The sequence below is a fragment of the Sebastes fasciatus genome, chromosome 8 (assembly GCF_043250625.1).
Source record: "Sebastes fasciatus isolate fSebFas1 chromosome 8, fSebFas1.pri, whole genome shotgun sequence".
Lineage (NCBI taxonomy): Eukaryota > Metazoa > Chordata > Actinopteri > Perciformes > Sebastidae > Sebastes > Sebastes fasciatus.
In genome coordinates, this window is record NC_133802.1 from 18,119,283 (window position 1) to 18,136,064 (window position 16,782).

Sequence of the window (16,782 nt, forward strand, 5' to 3'; positions counted from 1 at the left end):
GAAAAAACTTGTGACGGGTGTGCACGGAATAAACCAACATAGTAAAATGACAGTATTGACAATCAGGATGACAAAATTATTGATAGATTGTAAAACATATATGAAGAATGGATCCGGGAGGATGTCAAGCAACTTTCAGGTGACACAAAACTGAGCCACACAACCTCCTCTCCACCATGTAAACCTGGAAGAAGACAGACTACTCAAATCACACAAAAGCCAAAACTCAATCCCACAATTCATACAGATAGTAGATAAGAAACAAACACGCAGAGGGAGGGAGAGACAAGGACAACATGCACACAAGGGAGAGTGCGAGACAAGAGGAGAGGCTGAATCTCTTGAAGGACGAAGATCTGGACATCTGGAATGAGGCACCGACAGCCAGAGGAGACAGAGAGGTCCCTGGACGACCGACAGTCCAGCACGGACAAGCCTGAGTGAAAGAGAGGACAAAGGAGAAAATAGGGAGAGAGAGAGAGTTATACTGTAGTGCTTGTGGGACAACAAACAGACAGAGGTTTAGAGAGAAGCAGTGGTTTCCAGAAAGTTTCCAGTATTCTCATAAGCAGGACAAACATGGACTATACATCGCTTAATACTCATCTCTCCAGTCTCTCTCTGATTATTTCACCGCAGGTGCATTAGTCATAAATGCTGCAGAATGATGTAATGTAGCAAGAGGAAAAGTTTCCAAAATCATGACGACATAAGCCAGAGACAGAAAACTGCATTAGTATAGAGGAAATGACCATTAAATTGAGTGAATATCTCTGACATCAACTGCAGCTCATCCATGTACTGCAGGACTTATTGTGTTGTTTTTAGGGCTACAACTGATGATTATTTTCATTATTGATTAATCCATTGATAATTTTTTGTCAGAAAATAATGAGAAATGCCTGTCAAAATATTCCAGAGCCCATAAAAAAGTGTCCCACCAACAGTCCAAACCACAATGATGTTCAATTAAAGACAATATGAAACAGAAAAACAATAATTATCTGTCGATCGACTTATCGATTAAAGCCATAATTGTATTGCAAGCCTTTTTGTTCTTACTTTACTCACCCACACACCCCACCTCGTATCTACTACAGCTAACAGTGCTTTAGAGACTTGGATCAGACATGATACTGTACTGTAGTTTCCTCTGACACAGTAACCTCAATTTGGAATCAAACCACACCAGGACTTTTACTCTTTACTGAACTGACCTACATGCTACTGTACACAAAACACTGTTTTGAGGTTTCCCAGCCTTGTCATTTATAATAACCTCTGTCCTGCATGTTTTAACAGAGTCTGTGGATAGAGAGAACAACCCTCATCCTCTCCCGTCCTCTCCCCGGGATCTCTCGCTGGGCGGAGGTGGAAAGGAGAGAAGTGGTGAGGAGCTCAAACAATCACTCTATATTATCTTATACAGCACATACTGCCTCCTGAGGGACACCTCGGTAGCCACGCTTCTGAGGGAGTGTGTTAAATTGACTAACGTGTAGCTATATACACGTACTTCCTTCCCTTTTATCATACATATATTTATTTACAGATGGAGGTGAGCCCTCTGGAGAATGCCATTTATGTGGTGGAGAATAAAACTCAGGAGCTTCGGACTCTGATCAGCCAGTACCAACACAGACAGCATCATGGCAACATCAACCCGCTCAGCATGTGCCTAAATGGGGTCATAGATGCGGCTGTGAATGGAGGCATCGCCAGATATCAGGAGGTAGAGAAGAAGAGAGATTGAATTTGATTTATTGATTGGTGTTTGCGAGAGATCCTCATCTTTTGACACGTCCTCTTCTACAACAGGCCTTCTTTGATAAGGACTACATCAGCAGTCATCCAGAGGATACAGAGAGGATCACACACCTGAAGGATTTGATGCAGGAGCAGGTCAGACTCAGCGCTGAATTTAATCATATATGGAACTCTTACTTAAACATCCTCTTCAGTGCGTTTTGTCCTCTGATTTCCTGTGAACAGGTGCACATTCTCGGAGTGGGGCTGGCTGTTCATGAGAAGCTGGTGCATCCAGAGATGCGTCCCCTGCACAAAAAGCTGGTAGACCAGTTCCACATGATGAGGACCGGTTTACATCATGTGAGTAGTCCAACATGTGGCTCAGTTTTTTCTCAGGTTTTATTCTCGCTGACCAAAAGGCACAACGCCGCTTTTGCAGAGAGTCTGTTTTTTATGCATCCGTGTGTTGTGAGTATTATGCCTGTATGTTTTCATGCAAGTGTTTTAATGCAAGTGTGAACAGTGTAAATATTCAGAGCAGTATATGGTTGGGTCCCAGCAGGGTGTGCCCGGCGTGGATCGATTCGGCCCTGCAGGCTGCCAAGGTGTCAACTCTCCCAGAGGCATCCTCTCCTCCCACAGCCACATGAGCCCTGAGAGTGTCCGCCTCATACACAGACACAGGTCAGTATGTCACACACACACATGCACACACACGAACACACAGAAATAAAAGTCTTAAACAACATTGTCTCCGTCCCGCAGCCCTCTGAACCTTCAGGGTTCGATCCGTCACTCGTCCTCCTCGCTGTCCTCTCACACATCGAGTGAGGCAGGAAACCTCGTCATAATGACCGACGGCCTAATGGGGGAGCACCCAGAGGAGGCATTACACATGCAGGTAAGGCTTGAAATAAAAAAACACACACGGAATGAATGAATGTAGTGGAAATGGTATGAATTTGTTTTGGACATTACTGTATAAAGCTTAACTCATGAAAACTGGGGCCGGTTGCACAAAGCACCTCAAGTTAAGATTTTCCTAAAAGTCAGAGTTAAGGTTTACTTAAGATAGAATCGGTTGCACAAAACACCTTTAAGTCTTTTCTTTATGGTTCCCTTAAATATTTAAGGTTTTATTCCTTATCTTGGTCTTATACTTAAGTAATCCCTTAAACAGTTGCACAAAAGATCTTAGCAACCAAAATAAGGAAAAAAAACGCAAGGTATGTCTGACTTTCTTAATCGCAACATAGCCGAGTTCATGGCGATGAATGAAGAAATTGAATGCATCCCGAGAAAAGTATTCCACGACTGGGAGAGCCCAATAGATACGATTAACAATGAGCAATTGATTTTACACATATTTGACCGGAGGCTGCATTACACACATGCTTGAAGTCGGGCACTGCCGGAGAGGTGGTCAACATGAAAATAAAATAAACCAACGTTGTAGCACAATGGCCTGGCAGTACCAGCAAACGGTCTCCATGGAAACGGTAGAATTTTACTGCTGTAAAATGTCTTTTAATGCACTAAATACTTTAGCGTGTTTCCTTAATTAAGGAAACCTTTTAAGGAGTTCTGTGTAACACCCTTAAGTTCCTCAGCCAAAGACAGTGTAAGCCTAAAGTATCATACTTATAGGTGAAAACGTAAGGTGCTCTGTGCAACCGGCTACTGGTCTATTCAGGATATAAAACATTGAATAATACTTGTATGATTACTTTTGTATTAACATTGATACTGTAACTATAACCGCATTGTAATGCTGCTGTCTCAATGCACATAAACTTTAATTATTAGTTTCCCGTCCGCTAGATGAAATATAAAAGGTGGATACACCAAATACATACAATTTTCTCCTCTGTGTTTTGTTTTGCAGCCGAGCCCCTCCTCCTCCAGCCTGAGCTCAATCCGCTCCAACTCATCCCAGATTATTAACTCTGCTCCCTCGAGTGCCAGAGGTGAGTAAGAAAGACACATCAGAGATGGATGCAGAGACGGAAATATTCAGTACTGTATACTGCCCAATATCAGTGTATATGAAATGTCTTTATGGAGGTTTTATCAATCACAGATGCTTGAGAATTAGAAAATATCTTTCGTAGATATCTCATAAATTATACATAGATGGTAGCAAGACATAAAATAGACATCTCTGTTGCATATAATGAGGTAGTTGCCGGTATAAATGTTAATATTTCCACGTCTTTTCTCCGTCCAGGCTCTCCGTCTTTGCCTGATAAGGCCAAACACAACCGAGAAGTGATGATACTGTTGCCGTCTCATCGTGAGAGGGGCAACAACTCCATGTACTACAACATGGCAGAGAACGGACAGGTAGGACAGATCTACAGCGCCATACGGGTGTATCAATGTGCAAAATATACCAGATTTCTAAATGTGTTCATAATCCTTAAAATCAGTGGGTGTTTTTAACTCGCCATTAAAAAAACTGAAATAAAACTGTATGAATTTATGATACATTCTGTGTTACAGAACAACCACATGCAGCGTGCCTTACTTCAGCAAGTTAGCCCCTGTAAGCCATGTGCTGATCCTCATATGAATCTCCCAGAGAAAGGTAACACAACACAAACAGGTTGAAATGTACAGTGTTATGTAGATGAGATGTATCACAGTGTGTGTTGACATGTTTTTGGGTTCCCCCTCCAGTGTTTCCTAACGCTCCCAGCAGCTGGAGTTTGGATGGAGAGAACAGGGAGCAGATGTCCTACATGCCGGCTTCTGCTGGAGGGGTGATCATGCCACCTGTCCCACCAAGGTCCTTCCCATCAGGTACCTGCTCCTTTTACTTGTGTTTTTTAATGGGATTGAGAGCTTTTGAGATGTAGGCTGGATTTTCAAGGATATTTAAAGGGATAGTTTGGGTGTTCTGAAGGGGGGTTGTATGAGGAACATAGTCCAGAGTCAGTGTATTACCTACAGTAGATGATGGACGGAAGGTTGCTTTGCTCCCATGTCGGTACTCCTGTCTGTTTCTCCAAACTGGGGGCGTGCAGACCGTCATCTACTGTAGGTAATACACTGACTATGGATAAGTACCTCATACAACCCCACTTCAAAACACCCAAGCTATCCCTTTAAGACATTAATGTTTTAAGCAAAGTATGAATTAATCATCTCCTCATGTGAATTTTGCTTTGCAGGACACTTCCTGATGCACTGTGATGCGTTTCACCACCAGAATAGCGACCCTCCCCCCGCCCTGCCTGTCCGTTCACTTCGAAAGGTACAGCCATCAGAGAAATATTATATATGTATGTAGTCATATCAGATGAAAAAAACATTGGCTTTTCTTCCTCCTCATCCTCCTGCTTCTTCCCCTCTCCTCTTCTCCTTTTTTTCTCTTTATGATGCTGAAATTGTAATCTCAGTTTTGAAAAACGCATTATCAATTTTGGAAATTACATTTTAAGTCTTTTGTCATGGTAACCCTGCCTTCGCAGAAGCTCCCATTTCCCAAGTTGTCAACTCCCACACACTTACAGTCAGTTTGTTAAATATACACTGTAGCAATGCCTGTTTGATTGAGTGTAGACACAGTATTTGTTTCACTCCAGTAGTCAGGTCATAATTACGAAGCCATTTTAAAGTGCCCCACTGTCTGAAATACGGACAATGTCAGAATGATGAAGTAGTTGTTGACTCTTTATCTTCTTTCGTTTGCAACTTGTAATTCCAATATTTCTCACAGCATGTGAAGGCAGCGTGTTGAAATCCAGGTTGTCGTGACAACGCTGGACACTTCGTTAACTGTAAGTTAGGAGAAATATACCCATGACACCCACTATCTCTCTGCCTCTTTCTCCCACCAGTCTCCTCTCCACCCGATCCCTGGCTCTCCCACCAGTCCTCAGTCAGCTTTGGGTGGCAGTAACTCCACCCTGTCCGGCAGCGCCAGCAGCGGCGTCTCCTCTCTGAGTGAGAGTAACTTCGGAGGCCAGTATCCAGACCCTGGCCCCATCAGGAACGACGCACTGGAGCCTCTTCCCAGTCACCTGTGGTCCCCCCCTGACGAATACCTGGCCTCTCCCTACTTGCACATCCACTACGGCGGACCAGAGCTCGACTCAGTGGACCCGGTCCGCCCCTTCCACTACCGCAGCCCCGCCTCGCACCCGCACAACCACCCGCATCCTCACGCTCACGCCCACCCCGGGATGGACGGCCACTCCCACGGGCCGCTGCCTCACCACCACGCTCCCATTCACGGCCCCCACCACATCCCGTACCGCAGGCCTCAGCCTCCGGCCGTGCCGCCTAAACCCTACCTGAGAGAGGGCTGCATCCCCGAGGAGGAGCTGCCGCCTCAGCCCATCCCGCTGCCCCGCAGGATCTTCCACTCCCCTCACGGCCACCGGGAGGACCAGGGGAAACACCCCTGGGAGCAGTGCATCAACGAGGAGCACGAGGAGACCCAGTGATGAAGAGGCTCCAGCTATATTTCAGTTAGTTCTCCTTGTCTTCTTCCCTTCATTTGCACTGAATGAAAGGAGCAGTAATAGGAAGAGTCTCATGTGAAGCAGTGTTCAGTTGACCCTTTAATTTAGTGCACATGAAGGAAAGGAAAGAGGGAGTGAACGTTGATGAATCTACAGTACGAGGCACAACTGCCGTCACTGCTCCGTGTGGCCTCTTAGATATATAATTAAAAGAAATGTATCTGTTGAACAATAACACAGATTCACTTTGTTCAGAAATTGATATTGATTGTACACAAATGTACAACCCGTCTGTGAGCATGTTTTTTCATTTGAGAATAATACGACAACCGTTTTGTGAAACATGACAACCGTGATCATAACCAACATGATCCCCCCGGTGCAGTTTAAGCTCTGAACTCCCGTCATTTTGCTTTTCATGGCATTTTCACAACACGAGGCGGCAACGACCGAAGGTTATTATTCACAGCGAAGTGACTTCTCTGCTTTAAATGCTTCATATATATGAATTCTTATTTTGATAAATAAATACAAAATACATTATAGTGTTTTCAAAGGCTTAATGTCCATTATGTTTTCCAAAACACTGTTAAGTGCTCCTTAATAGTGAATCATATCAAATGGCGCACTTTGATACGCGTCGCTGCCGGGCTGTCATGAATCGACTTGCAGCTCTCCTCTTTGGAACGGCACCTCAAGGGACATGAACTTGAGTCACTGGCGATTTCCCTTCCGTACCGTTGCGTATGGAAACCTACTACGTGAATGTATTCAGATGAGATGTTCTATTTGTATTGCACAAGCTGCAATCTTGGTTTTTTGTTTAAGTGCTTTAAGTTGAGTCTATGTTGAAGAAGTCTCTATTTGTCTCTTTTGTGTGACAAAGATATCTCCAGAGGACGGAGAGGGGAGGACAATGACAGACAGGTATCACACCTGTCATGTTTCATGTTCATGGTGAACGGAACGAGAACTCTCCACACCTCAACCACCTGCTGGACTCGGAAAACTAACACCATCTCTCTCTTTCTCCCTCCATCTTTTTCCTTCTCTGTACGGTTGTCAGACCATGTTAAGCAGTGAGGGCTGAAACTGGACAGCTGCAGTGGCATTTGCGTTGCGTCTGATGACACTGTTTAGACCCCCCTGCCCGCTGAGTGGCCAGTCGAGGAGCCCACTCAGACAGCGTTGGAATCGCCTACCTGCCTTAAGTGCACTCAAATGCAGTTTGACCTCTCACCCGGACTGTGAGAAGCTCATTTAGCGACAGCCGTTCTCCTTTTCATTCTGTTCACTATACGCTCCCTGTAGGAAAAAACAAACAAAAAAAAGATATCTACCTAGTGATGTTTTGTATGGTTTCGTCCCGCTTTGGTTTCAGGTTGTTGTTTGGTTTGTAGCGCTAATAATTCTTATTCTGCCTGCGGCTCTTTCTCAATCACCTTCTGTTGTGTGAAAACTAATGATGTGTTTCAGAAGAAGCCCGGACTAAGAGAGAGGTTTACTTTTTATGTGGAGCAGAAGAACAGCGCTGTTTATCGCGATGCAGTGGGTTGGAAGGATATAGCTAATATTTTAACAATTTTCCTGGTTGTTTTTTTTTTTTTTGCAGGTGGATGCTTTGTGTTACCGTACATCAAGTTGTCAGCTGACTAGACAACATCTATTTTTGTATGTGAGATCATCAGTTGTGTGAACATATTTCAAAGACAGAAGGTACTGCATCAGCTGCTGTACTTTGTATGGAGATGGACCTCTGCTTAGATATATACAATATGTGAGTATCTCTTGTGAGGCCGATGGCACTGAGGAGAACTGGTGACTGAAGTGATGCTCAAAATATAGGTACAATAGAATTTTTCAATGTAAATTCTGTTATTGTACATACAGCAGTATTGTGAAATATTTTTGAGAATTATTGCAGACGCCCCAAAAAGGTTTATCGTTGTTTTGTGTATATACATGTACTCCAGAGATCAGTGTAATTGATAAATATCTATAATCAGTGTTTGAAAAAGGACATCCATTAGACTGTGGCCGTCTCCACCGTTCTTGACTTTGAGTCTTCTCATATAAATACTTTATACACTTTTCAATGTGCTTTCCTGTACATATGGTGTTAGCATGATCAAACAGTGTTTGGTTGTAAAAGTGGTTTTCCTACTCCCATAACTGCTGTGGTATGGAATTCATTAACGATGCCAAACATTAAAGACAATCTTTTATCAGCTCTAACTCTTCCTCCTTACCTTTGCTGTGCTGTGATTGGTGGAGCAGTGTGTCAAAGTGGACAGTAGATGGCGCTGTTTGTCATGAAAATGCATGAAGCTGACACCACAGTGGTGAGAATGCAGGCAGATTTTGTTCTGCTTGCACTGTTTTCAGAGTGTGTGTGCTTCAGTGGTGGACGTATTGAGATCTTTTACTTAAAGCAGCTATAGTCAACATAATATGAACAATGGATCAAATGACAATGTGAAAGGGGTCACCTGTAGTTATAAACCTACAGAGAATTATCACCTGAATCTGCAGCTCTCCTCGCTTTTACAACACTTTATAGAGTTTCAGCTCATTGTTCATCTGTCCGGCCCACAACGTTACTGTTTTGGTTCACTCTCACCGCTTTCGAAAGCGTCGTTTTCTGGTACAGCAGACAGCTGTTTCCAGCAGAATAGCTCTACATAGTGAAGCATTTAGCAGCTAAAGAGCCAGATATTTCCCTCAGGAGTTGGTAGAGTCCCAAAACAAAACAGAGCCAAAAGAGGGTGAATAATTGGACTTGCAATCACCGGGGGGCCAATATTATTAGTGATGCATTAAAGGAGCAGATGTGTGTAACATTTCAGGGGATCTATTAGCAGAAATGGAATATAATATTAATAACTATGTTTACGATAGTGTATAATCACCTGAAACTAAGAATCGTGTTTTCGTTAGCTTAGAATGAGTCCTTCATATCTACTTAAGGAGCGGGTCTTCTTCACAGAGTCCGCCATGCTGCTCCGCCATGTTTCTACAGTAGCCCAGAACGGACAAACCAAACGCTGGCTCTAGAGAAAATCTTTCACGGTTTTACATTGCCTGAAGGCCGTAGTTCTCCAACACGTTTGTGAAACTGTGGTAACGTGAGCCACAGAGTGCAAAACCATGGTACCGTCAGCCACCGTCTGACTTCCGTTGCTCCTAAAGTAGTGTTATTATGGTAAGGATGGCCTCTGCCGCGAAATCCTACACGCTGTACCTTTAACATGTACGCAGCAATTACTTTGTTAGCAAAGGTAACAAGTAACTAGAGTAGTCAAATACATGTAGTGGAGTAAAAAGTACTATATTTTCCTCAGAAATGTAGTGGAGTCAAAGTGTAAAGTTGACTCAAATGGAAATACTCAAGTACTTCTAAAGTTTACTTAAGCACAGTACTCGAGTAAATGTACTTAGTAGCATTCCACCAGTGGTGTGCATGAAGTGTGTGTGTGTGTATGTGTGTGTGTCACACAACCCATGGGTCCACCGCAGAAGAAGAAACACATAAAAAGACAAACTCTTGAGTTGCAGTGACAGCTAAGGTCCCTGCTCTCACCAGCTCAAGCTTCACGCCGCCACCAACGACATACTTTGATATTCAAATGCAGCATCTTTTTCTTTGATATATGATAATGCAACTGGAGTTAAAGTTTTATTCCTTCGTGGAAAGAAAACATAACGTGGTCTGTGTTACAACTAAATGTAAGGGGTTGTATTGGCAACTCCTTCTGCAAATATGAACATGGATCACGGATGCTTTGGAAGTCACTTTACACCATCTGTGTAATGAGTAGTGATGTGTGGCCTACAGGTGGCACAAGTGACCCATTGAGGATTCCTGTAGGATAGTTAGAAATAATCTGAATCTAATCTGATTGGAAATACAGCATTCAAAACCATCATCTAAGAAGAATTTATATATTAACAGTAGATACTCTTGTAAAGGTGAAGAAGGATATTTTAGCTCATTCAGTAACATTACGGCTGTTTATTATTCTTTCTTTAATATTAGGTAGATAGATAGATTGATAGATAGATAGATAAATAAGATCATATTTTAGCCTTCACTTGTTGGACTTCAGCTGAATAACACTGAAGTTGTTAGCGTGGGCTGTGTGTCTGTTTGCCTCTGAAATGTCTTTGGTAACAATGAGGACTGTGTCTCCGTGTCTCGCATATCCATGATGCAGTCACAGAAAAAAAAAGAAAGCAGAAGAGTTGGGATGAAAGGATCCTAGCTGCCTCTCCAGAGGATGATGATGCTGTGGTGCATGCTGATGTATGTACTGACTTTCATTTTTACAGCGTCACTGTGGCTCCTCTCATTTGCACAGCTCTCTCTCTCTCTCTCTCTCTCTCTCTCTCTCTCTCTCTCTCTCTCTGTTTTTTTGCCCCTTTTCTTTCTTCACCTTCATCATGTCTTAAAATCTCACTGTCTTAAGGGACTTACAGTGAGTGAATTCTGTATAATAATGTGCCCTCCACACTAGATCTGTTTTTGTTTGTGCCCACTTGCGTGCATGTCAGTGCAACGCCGGCGTGCAGGCGGAGCTCTTCCCTCTTCTGGGGTTGCGTCGTCTCATTCTTCTGTTATTGTTTGGGGCACAAGAGCACAATGATGTGAAAAGCATCTCTCACACATTCTGGCAACTGGAATGACAGGCTGCCATCTAGCCGTCTGTTTGGAAGAAAACAAAAATAACCTGCTGGATCTGGCATCGCATCTCTTTGCGTGCACTAGTTTCCTCCTGAATGTGTGCGCTGCTACATTAATTTGACACAGATTTGGTTCAAGGGTTGTGTTTGAAGCAAATTAACAGACTGCCAGCCTTTTGTGCACAAATAACGGTGGAAAAAGATGAGACAAATACATCAGGAAACAAAGTTTTTAATAAATGAAACAATACTAATAAATAAAGATTAAACAAGTTGCACATTCAAATAAAATCCAACAAAACGAACATAACACTGAACAGTAAAGTACAGTACCAGAGCACAGATTATTAAAAAAAAACAAAGTCCCAACCCTCCCAGACATTTACAAATTTTCTTAAAAACTTCAAGAGGCAAACATAGACATTGTATAAAAGCATCATACAGTAGAGCATTTGTCATCTGAGTATAATTTACAAATTTATTGAAGGATAAATACTTATAGCTGATCTCTAACTCGAGATACACATGTGAAAAATGGGATTTAAACATGTGTTTCTCAGGTGAGGTTCCAGCCCTGTTTTTAGTGATCAATAACAGTGATGAGGTGACGACGAAAGCAGTCCATCAATTCATGGGAAACTCACAAATTATCTATAACCGTAAATAACGTTTTAATAGCTTTTATCCACATCTCCATTGGTCTCTTCTCTGTTGGTGCATCACAGAATAAAAGTCAAGAGCATCTCTGCCGGCGGATATGGCTACATCAGGCGTTGTGTGGAAGAAACACTCCTCCATCTGACTCCCTAGAGGCTTCGTCAGTAAGGAGCAAACTTCTGTCTGTCTGGCTTTTTGATGCAGTTGGCTGAGGAGATTTTGGCGGTGTAGGCGGCCAGAGTGGTGTGGGAGGGCGCTGCAGTGACGGCCACGGTGGGGCCCTGGCTGGAGAGAGTCAGAAAGGGCATAGACTTCACCCCCAGCAGGCTGGAGAGGGGCATGGCACCGTACGGGGTGCTCAGCATGTGCGCCGGGGTCAGGGCGCCCATGGTGGCCATGGTGGGTCCAGGGGAGCCAGCTGGGGAGCCCGACTGGGTGAAGGCCATGTTGAGGTCGACCGGAGCGCCCATGGTGGCGGCCTGAGCCGTGGATTTGGCTGTCTCTAAACTATGAGGGCGGAGATAGGAGGAGGGAGGACAGGGAGTCATGGAGGAAGGACAGAGAATGAAGATTAGAGGATTATACTGTTGCTGCAACACTGGGGGAAGAGCATGGAAATGTTTTAAAGAGGAACTCCACTCCAAGTCTTGGTGTGGGGATGTACCATCTCACATCCGCCACTCTGAGTATGAGCTCTTACCATCTGGCATACAGAGATACAGAGTCCGCAAATGCAAACTGAACCTTTTTAAAAGCTGTTTGTGCCCACCTTGATCAAAATTTTAAATTTTAAATAATGTTTCTTGAGGCTGTAGGGTTGTGCAATAGCGTCATGATGTTCTTATTCTTATTCTTATTAGTATCTCTTATTTATGCTGTTTTATATAGATCTTGGGCAATATCGGGATATGCTGTGGAGGCAGCTGATGGTGTGCAGCACTGAGTCCAAGACAAATTTCCCCAAGGGGACAATAAAGTGTAGTGTATCGTATCGTATCGTATCGTATCGTATCGTATCGTATCGTATCGTATCGTATTGTATCGTATCGTATCGTACCGTATCGTACTCTTCTGTTTGGCGTCCTAGAGACCTCAGGGGCTCAATCAACATACTTAACATTGTTTTATCAGCTTTATAGTTGCTTATAAACATGCTTTTGAGCTGATGACATGTTTCAGAAGTCCACCACAGAAGATGATGTGTTACTTCTTTTATTCTATTAAACATGTTTAAATACAGTGGATTTTTACACGCTCAATATCTGTGACTGGTGGACACCGTCCAAATCCCAAATAAGCAGTGATGGAAGTAACTAAATACAATTTCATTTGTTCTGTGGTGGAGATTGTTTTTATTTATCCTATTTATTAACACATTTAGTAGCATTTTTTTGAGTGCTTTTGAATTCAGATCTATTAGGGCTCTTAACAGAGTATTTCTACTCTGCAGTATTACTACTTTTACTTGAGTAAAATATCTGAGTAGTTCACCACTGCTCTCCTTACTGTAACAAAGTCGTTTTGTGTGCACTTGTAGGTACTTTTTTTGAGTATTTAATTAATGCATCTACCTTATGTTCCATCCGGCTGGCACGCTCAGTGATCCAAATCAAACGCACCCAGGATGTTACTTGACCAGGTGCATGCTGGATCTGGTTAACATGCTAAATGCTGAACTGCTATTTTCAGTGAGAGGTGTGAGAGGACTTTCTGATGTTGTTGAAAACTTTGAGGACCGCAGTGGGACACAGAGGCTGAGTGGACTGGATATGTTCTCCTTTGAGAATGAACGAGCAGAGAAGTTGAACCTGGATCAGACTGAGGAGGAACTTCACAGGTGCACAAGCCTCCAGGTCAGACAGGTGAGTACAACAACCTCGCTGGGATAGTTGTAATTCTCTCCAGAGAATAACGTCAAGCGTTGTATGCTTGTGTGCTCATTACAGGTTGTGCAAAAACAGCTTTCTCTCTGCTTTAATATGTGTGTTTGTGGGCTGCAGCTGCTGGTATTTGTTTAAATACATCTCTGTTTTGTCTGCTTTGCGGATGTTTCTTATTCTACTGTTGTTTCTATAAGAATTGTAAGCTATTTATTTAACTGATGTGGCTTAATATTGCTTGTGACACCCACCATTGTGTCCATAGCTCTTTTATTTATTGTGACATTTTTGTTGTCTGAGTTGTGTCCTCTTTTCGGGTTGATAATCAGTTGTGTGCACAGGCTGTCTATTGAAAATTGTTGGTTTGTAAATAAGGGCTCTGCCTCTGCGTGGTGTGATGTGTGTGCTTTGGCATGTTAATGTTAGTGTTTCGTAGCCTGAATACGTTCTTTAATGGTCTATCATTTAACATCATCCACAGTCTTTTCCATATTTTGTCACCGAGGAAGTAAAGCCAATGTCAAGAAAACACAAGAGTTAACATGGGACTGTTCTTTTGTTTCTCCATTTTGGAAGTTAAAGTATTGGAGAGCGGTAGGAATTATTCAGATTTAGATTTAATTATACAGAGTCAACCTGATTTTGTAGTTCCTTGACATTTGGTCTCATCTTTTAATTTACAGAAATAAAGAAACATCATAAGCAGTAAATATGAATTCTATTTTTATTGTGAACATTTGCTGCCCTATTTCTGTTGCATATGTTGCCTTGCCCTTTTTCTCTCTTTTTATTCTGATTAATTTTATTTGTATTAACTACTTTTATGTGCCTAGATTTATCCTGTCACCTGTTCTTCAATGATTTACTCTAAAACTTTGTCTTGTGTGGCATTATGATCTTTAAATATTGGAAAAGATAATTGAGAAAAAGAAGCCAGTGCGCTGCATATACTGAATTCCAACAAGATACTGCTTCCATGTCGTACAATACAACCGGGCTTTTACTCATTCCCTCGAGGCCAATTATACCAGCAGCACAAGGACATACCTCATTATCACTTATCACTCTACAGCGTGACCTTTGACCCTTTTAAACCAATACTTTTCTCTCAGGCGTGCACTTGCGGTGACTCATTAGATGGCCGTACGCCGGCCCTTACCAGGAGGTAATGAGGTACTGGGCCAAGTTGATGCTGACCGGCGTTCCTGTGATAGTGACATGACGGTCACTCGTCCCGTCCAGCTGGCTGCCGATCTTGATCTGAGCTCCTGACACCTGCCTGATCTCGTTGATCTTAGTGCCCTGACGGCCGATGATCGAGCCGATCAGCTGCAAGAGAACAGAGGCGGAGATGGATTTGTCAGTTTGATGGAAAAAGTAGACAAGCTTTACAAAGGAAAGGCTTCGATAAATCATTTGCTTTTTCTTATAATGCTGATGAAAGTGATTCTGACTAAAAGGCCAAAAGCAAAAAAACACTAGAACAATATCAAAATGTGCGGTGCTGTTGGGCGGACTTAATGCAGTCCACTTTGAATATTGCAATTACATTGTCTTCAGTGGATTGGTCATCCATCATGCATGTCAAAAGCACTTTTTTTTTTTACCGGAGTCTCCCGTAATTGCTACTGCATGTGCACCGGTAAAAGAGACGAGAGGAGGCACATTTGCCTCTCATTAATCTGAGTGGCTAAAAGGTTATTGATTCCTCAGAGTGGTGATGACTTCCCAAACAAATCACTTCCCAAACACATGCCAGCTAGATGCATCTCCGCACTAATGGAAAACATAATGGGAAAATAACTCAAATATATAACGTACAGTCCCGTCTGGGGCTTGAGCGCTCTCACTCTCTGCTGAGAGTAGATTAGACAATGACATGAGTTTTTTATTGCATTCCAAAATACATTATCACTTTTGTTCTGCTTTCATTAGCCAACCTGGACCCCTGCCTATTAGCGACAATAGATATTTAACAGAGCCAAAGCTCGCGGGGCTGCGTATCAGCTCAAGTGCAGGGTGTCAGGGCCCAGCGACGGGGTTATGCTGCCAGATATATAGTGAGTTGGACAGACAGTGATGAAGCACTTGTAGTATGCGTGTGTGCTGGCAGCTTAGCAGCGGCTGACGCATGCTGTAGGTACAAATACACAACACACACACACACACTCGTCCCTGCATTTCACATTCCTTTCCTGAGAAGTAAGCAGCCTGTTCCACAGTGTCTGATTTGTCACACAGCGACCTGGTTGGTCCGCCTGGCTATTATTGGCTCAGCAGTTTATTCAGGGGTGTGGAAGAGACACACTGAGAGCAGCCAGCTCCTAAAAGAGCAACTCCAGAGACAATGGCCACTACAGACCTCAAATCACAGATAAAGTGTGTCCCGCCCTCCCCCCCACTGAGACCAAGAATCTCCACAGGACCTTTTACACCAGCTGTCAATAGACACCAGCTGTCAACAGCTCGCCCACTTTGGTGTGCATGACCTCACACAACAGCATTCCTCTATGAACAACCTTAAAAAAATGCAAGCAGAGCTAAATAAACAGCCCAGTCACACAGCAGTTCGTGAAATAGTCATGAAATTTAATGTATATATTCGTGTATATAGACATGAATTTAAAAAAAAATGTTGTGATGGTCTCCACGAATGTAATTAATCCATGTAATTGTGAACCGGGAAGTATAAAGAGCGGTGAACGCCGCGTAGGGAGGAGGTATGGTGGGTCAAAAAACACAGGACTTTCGCCCAGGAGACCGGTGTTAGTGTCCCGTGTGAAACTAGTAGTCAAAGTTGATTAATTTGCCACGTAACTTCCGTACTTAAGTTACGGCACTTCCGGTGTTATTTTAACCCAAACTATGGTCTTTTCCCAAACCTAACTAAGTAGTTTTGTTGCCTAAGCCTAACCAAGTCGATCTATTCCTTAAACCTAAGTAGCTTTGTTACCTAAACTTAACCAAGTCAATATTTTCCCAAACCTAAGTAGTTTTGTTGCCTAAACCTAACCAAGTATACCTATTCCTAAACCTAACTAAGTAGTTTTGTTGCCTAAACCTAACCAAATCAATCTTCTCCTAAATCTAACTAAGTAGTTTGCTGCCTATGCCTAACCAAGTTGACCTACTCCTAAACCTAACTAAGTAGTTTTGCTCCCTAAACTTAACCAAGTCGATCTATTCCTAAACTAACTATACTTAAACTAAGTAGTTTTATTTTGAAAAGACTGTGAGCGTAAAGTGACACGTGCGTCACGTGTTGTTGAAAGTCGTGCCGAGCGTCACGCAAAAAAGGGAAATTCATATCTATGTACACGAATCAAATAGATTCAATTTCGTGACTA

At 42.8% G+C, this 16,782-nt stretch overlaps 3 protein-coding genes across 8 annotated transcripts in view; 2 read left to right on the forward strand and 1 right to left on the reverse strand.

Moving 5' to 3' along the window:
- LOC141772717 (dedicator of cytokinesis protein 3-like) overlaps positions 1 to 7,913 on the forward strand; it is a 53,937-nt gene extending 46,024 nt beyond the window's left edge. The window contains exons 43-54 of one of the 3 annotated variants that reach the window (XM_074644043.1): positions 1,303 to 1,389; positions 1,553 to 1,732; positions 1,819 to 1,902; positions 1,993 to 2,109; positions 2,309 to 2,433; positions 2,515 to 2,650; positions 3,635 to 3,716; positions 3,977 to 4,092; positions 4,252 to 4,336; positions 4,429 to 4,551; positions 4,923 to 5,005; positions 5,592 to 7,913. In XM_074644043.1, coding sequence (XP_074500144.1) covers positions 1,303 to 1,389; positions 1,553 to 1,732; positions 1,819 to 1,902; positions 1,993 to 2,109; positions 2,309 to 2,433; positions 2,515 to 2,650; positions 3,635 to 3,716; positions 3,977 to 4,092; positions 4,252 to 4,336; positions 4,429 to 4,551; positions 4,923 to 5,005; positions 5,592 to 6,200 — 1,827 coding nt within the window. In that variant the 3' untranslated portion in view covers positions 6,201 to 7,913. Of the gene's footprint in view, positions 1 to 1,302; positions 1,390 to 1,552; positions 1,733 to 1,818; positions 1,903 to 1,992; positions 2,110 to 2,290; positions 2,434 to 2,514; positions 2,651 to 3,634; positions 3,717 to 3,976; positions 4,093 to 4,251; positions 4,337 to 4,428; positions 4,552 to 4,922; positions 5,006 to 5,591 lie in introns of all 3 variants that reach the window. The other 2 variants (XM_074644044.1, XM_074644042.1) reach the window with 2 other exon arrangements.
- A 3,200-nt stretch (positions 7,914 to 11,113) lies between these two features.
- LOC141772719 (poly(rC)-binding protein 3-like) overlaps positions 11,114 to 16,782 on the reverse strand; it is a 42,589-nt gene continuing 36,920 nt past the window's right edge. For 3 of the 4 annotated variants that reach the window (XM_074644051.1, XM_074644050.1, XM_074644052.1), the window contains 2 exons: positions 14,595 to 14,764; positions 11,114 to 12,062 (listed from right to left, as the gene is read on the reverse strand). In XM_074644051.1, the coding sequence (XP_074500152.1) occupies positions 11,717 to 12,062; positions 14,595 to 14,764 (516 nt within the window). In that variant the 3' untranslated portion in view covers positions 11,114 to 11,716. Of the gene's footprint in view, positions 12,063 to 14,590; positions 14,765 to 16,782 lie in introns of those variants that run through there. The other variant, XM_074644053.1, reaches the window with a different exon arrangement.
- The window catches only part of LOC141772718 (dystroglycan 1-like), a 74,333-nt gene continuing 70,779 nt past the window's right edge, over positions 13,229 to 16,782 (forward strand). Inside the window, exon 1 of the mRNA XM_074644048.1 lies at positions 13,229 to 13,417. The gene's annotated coding sequence lies outside the window, so the exon portion shown is untranslated. The remainder of the gene's footprint in view (positions 13,418 to 16,782) is intronic.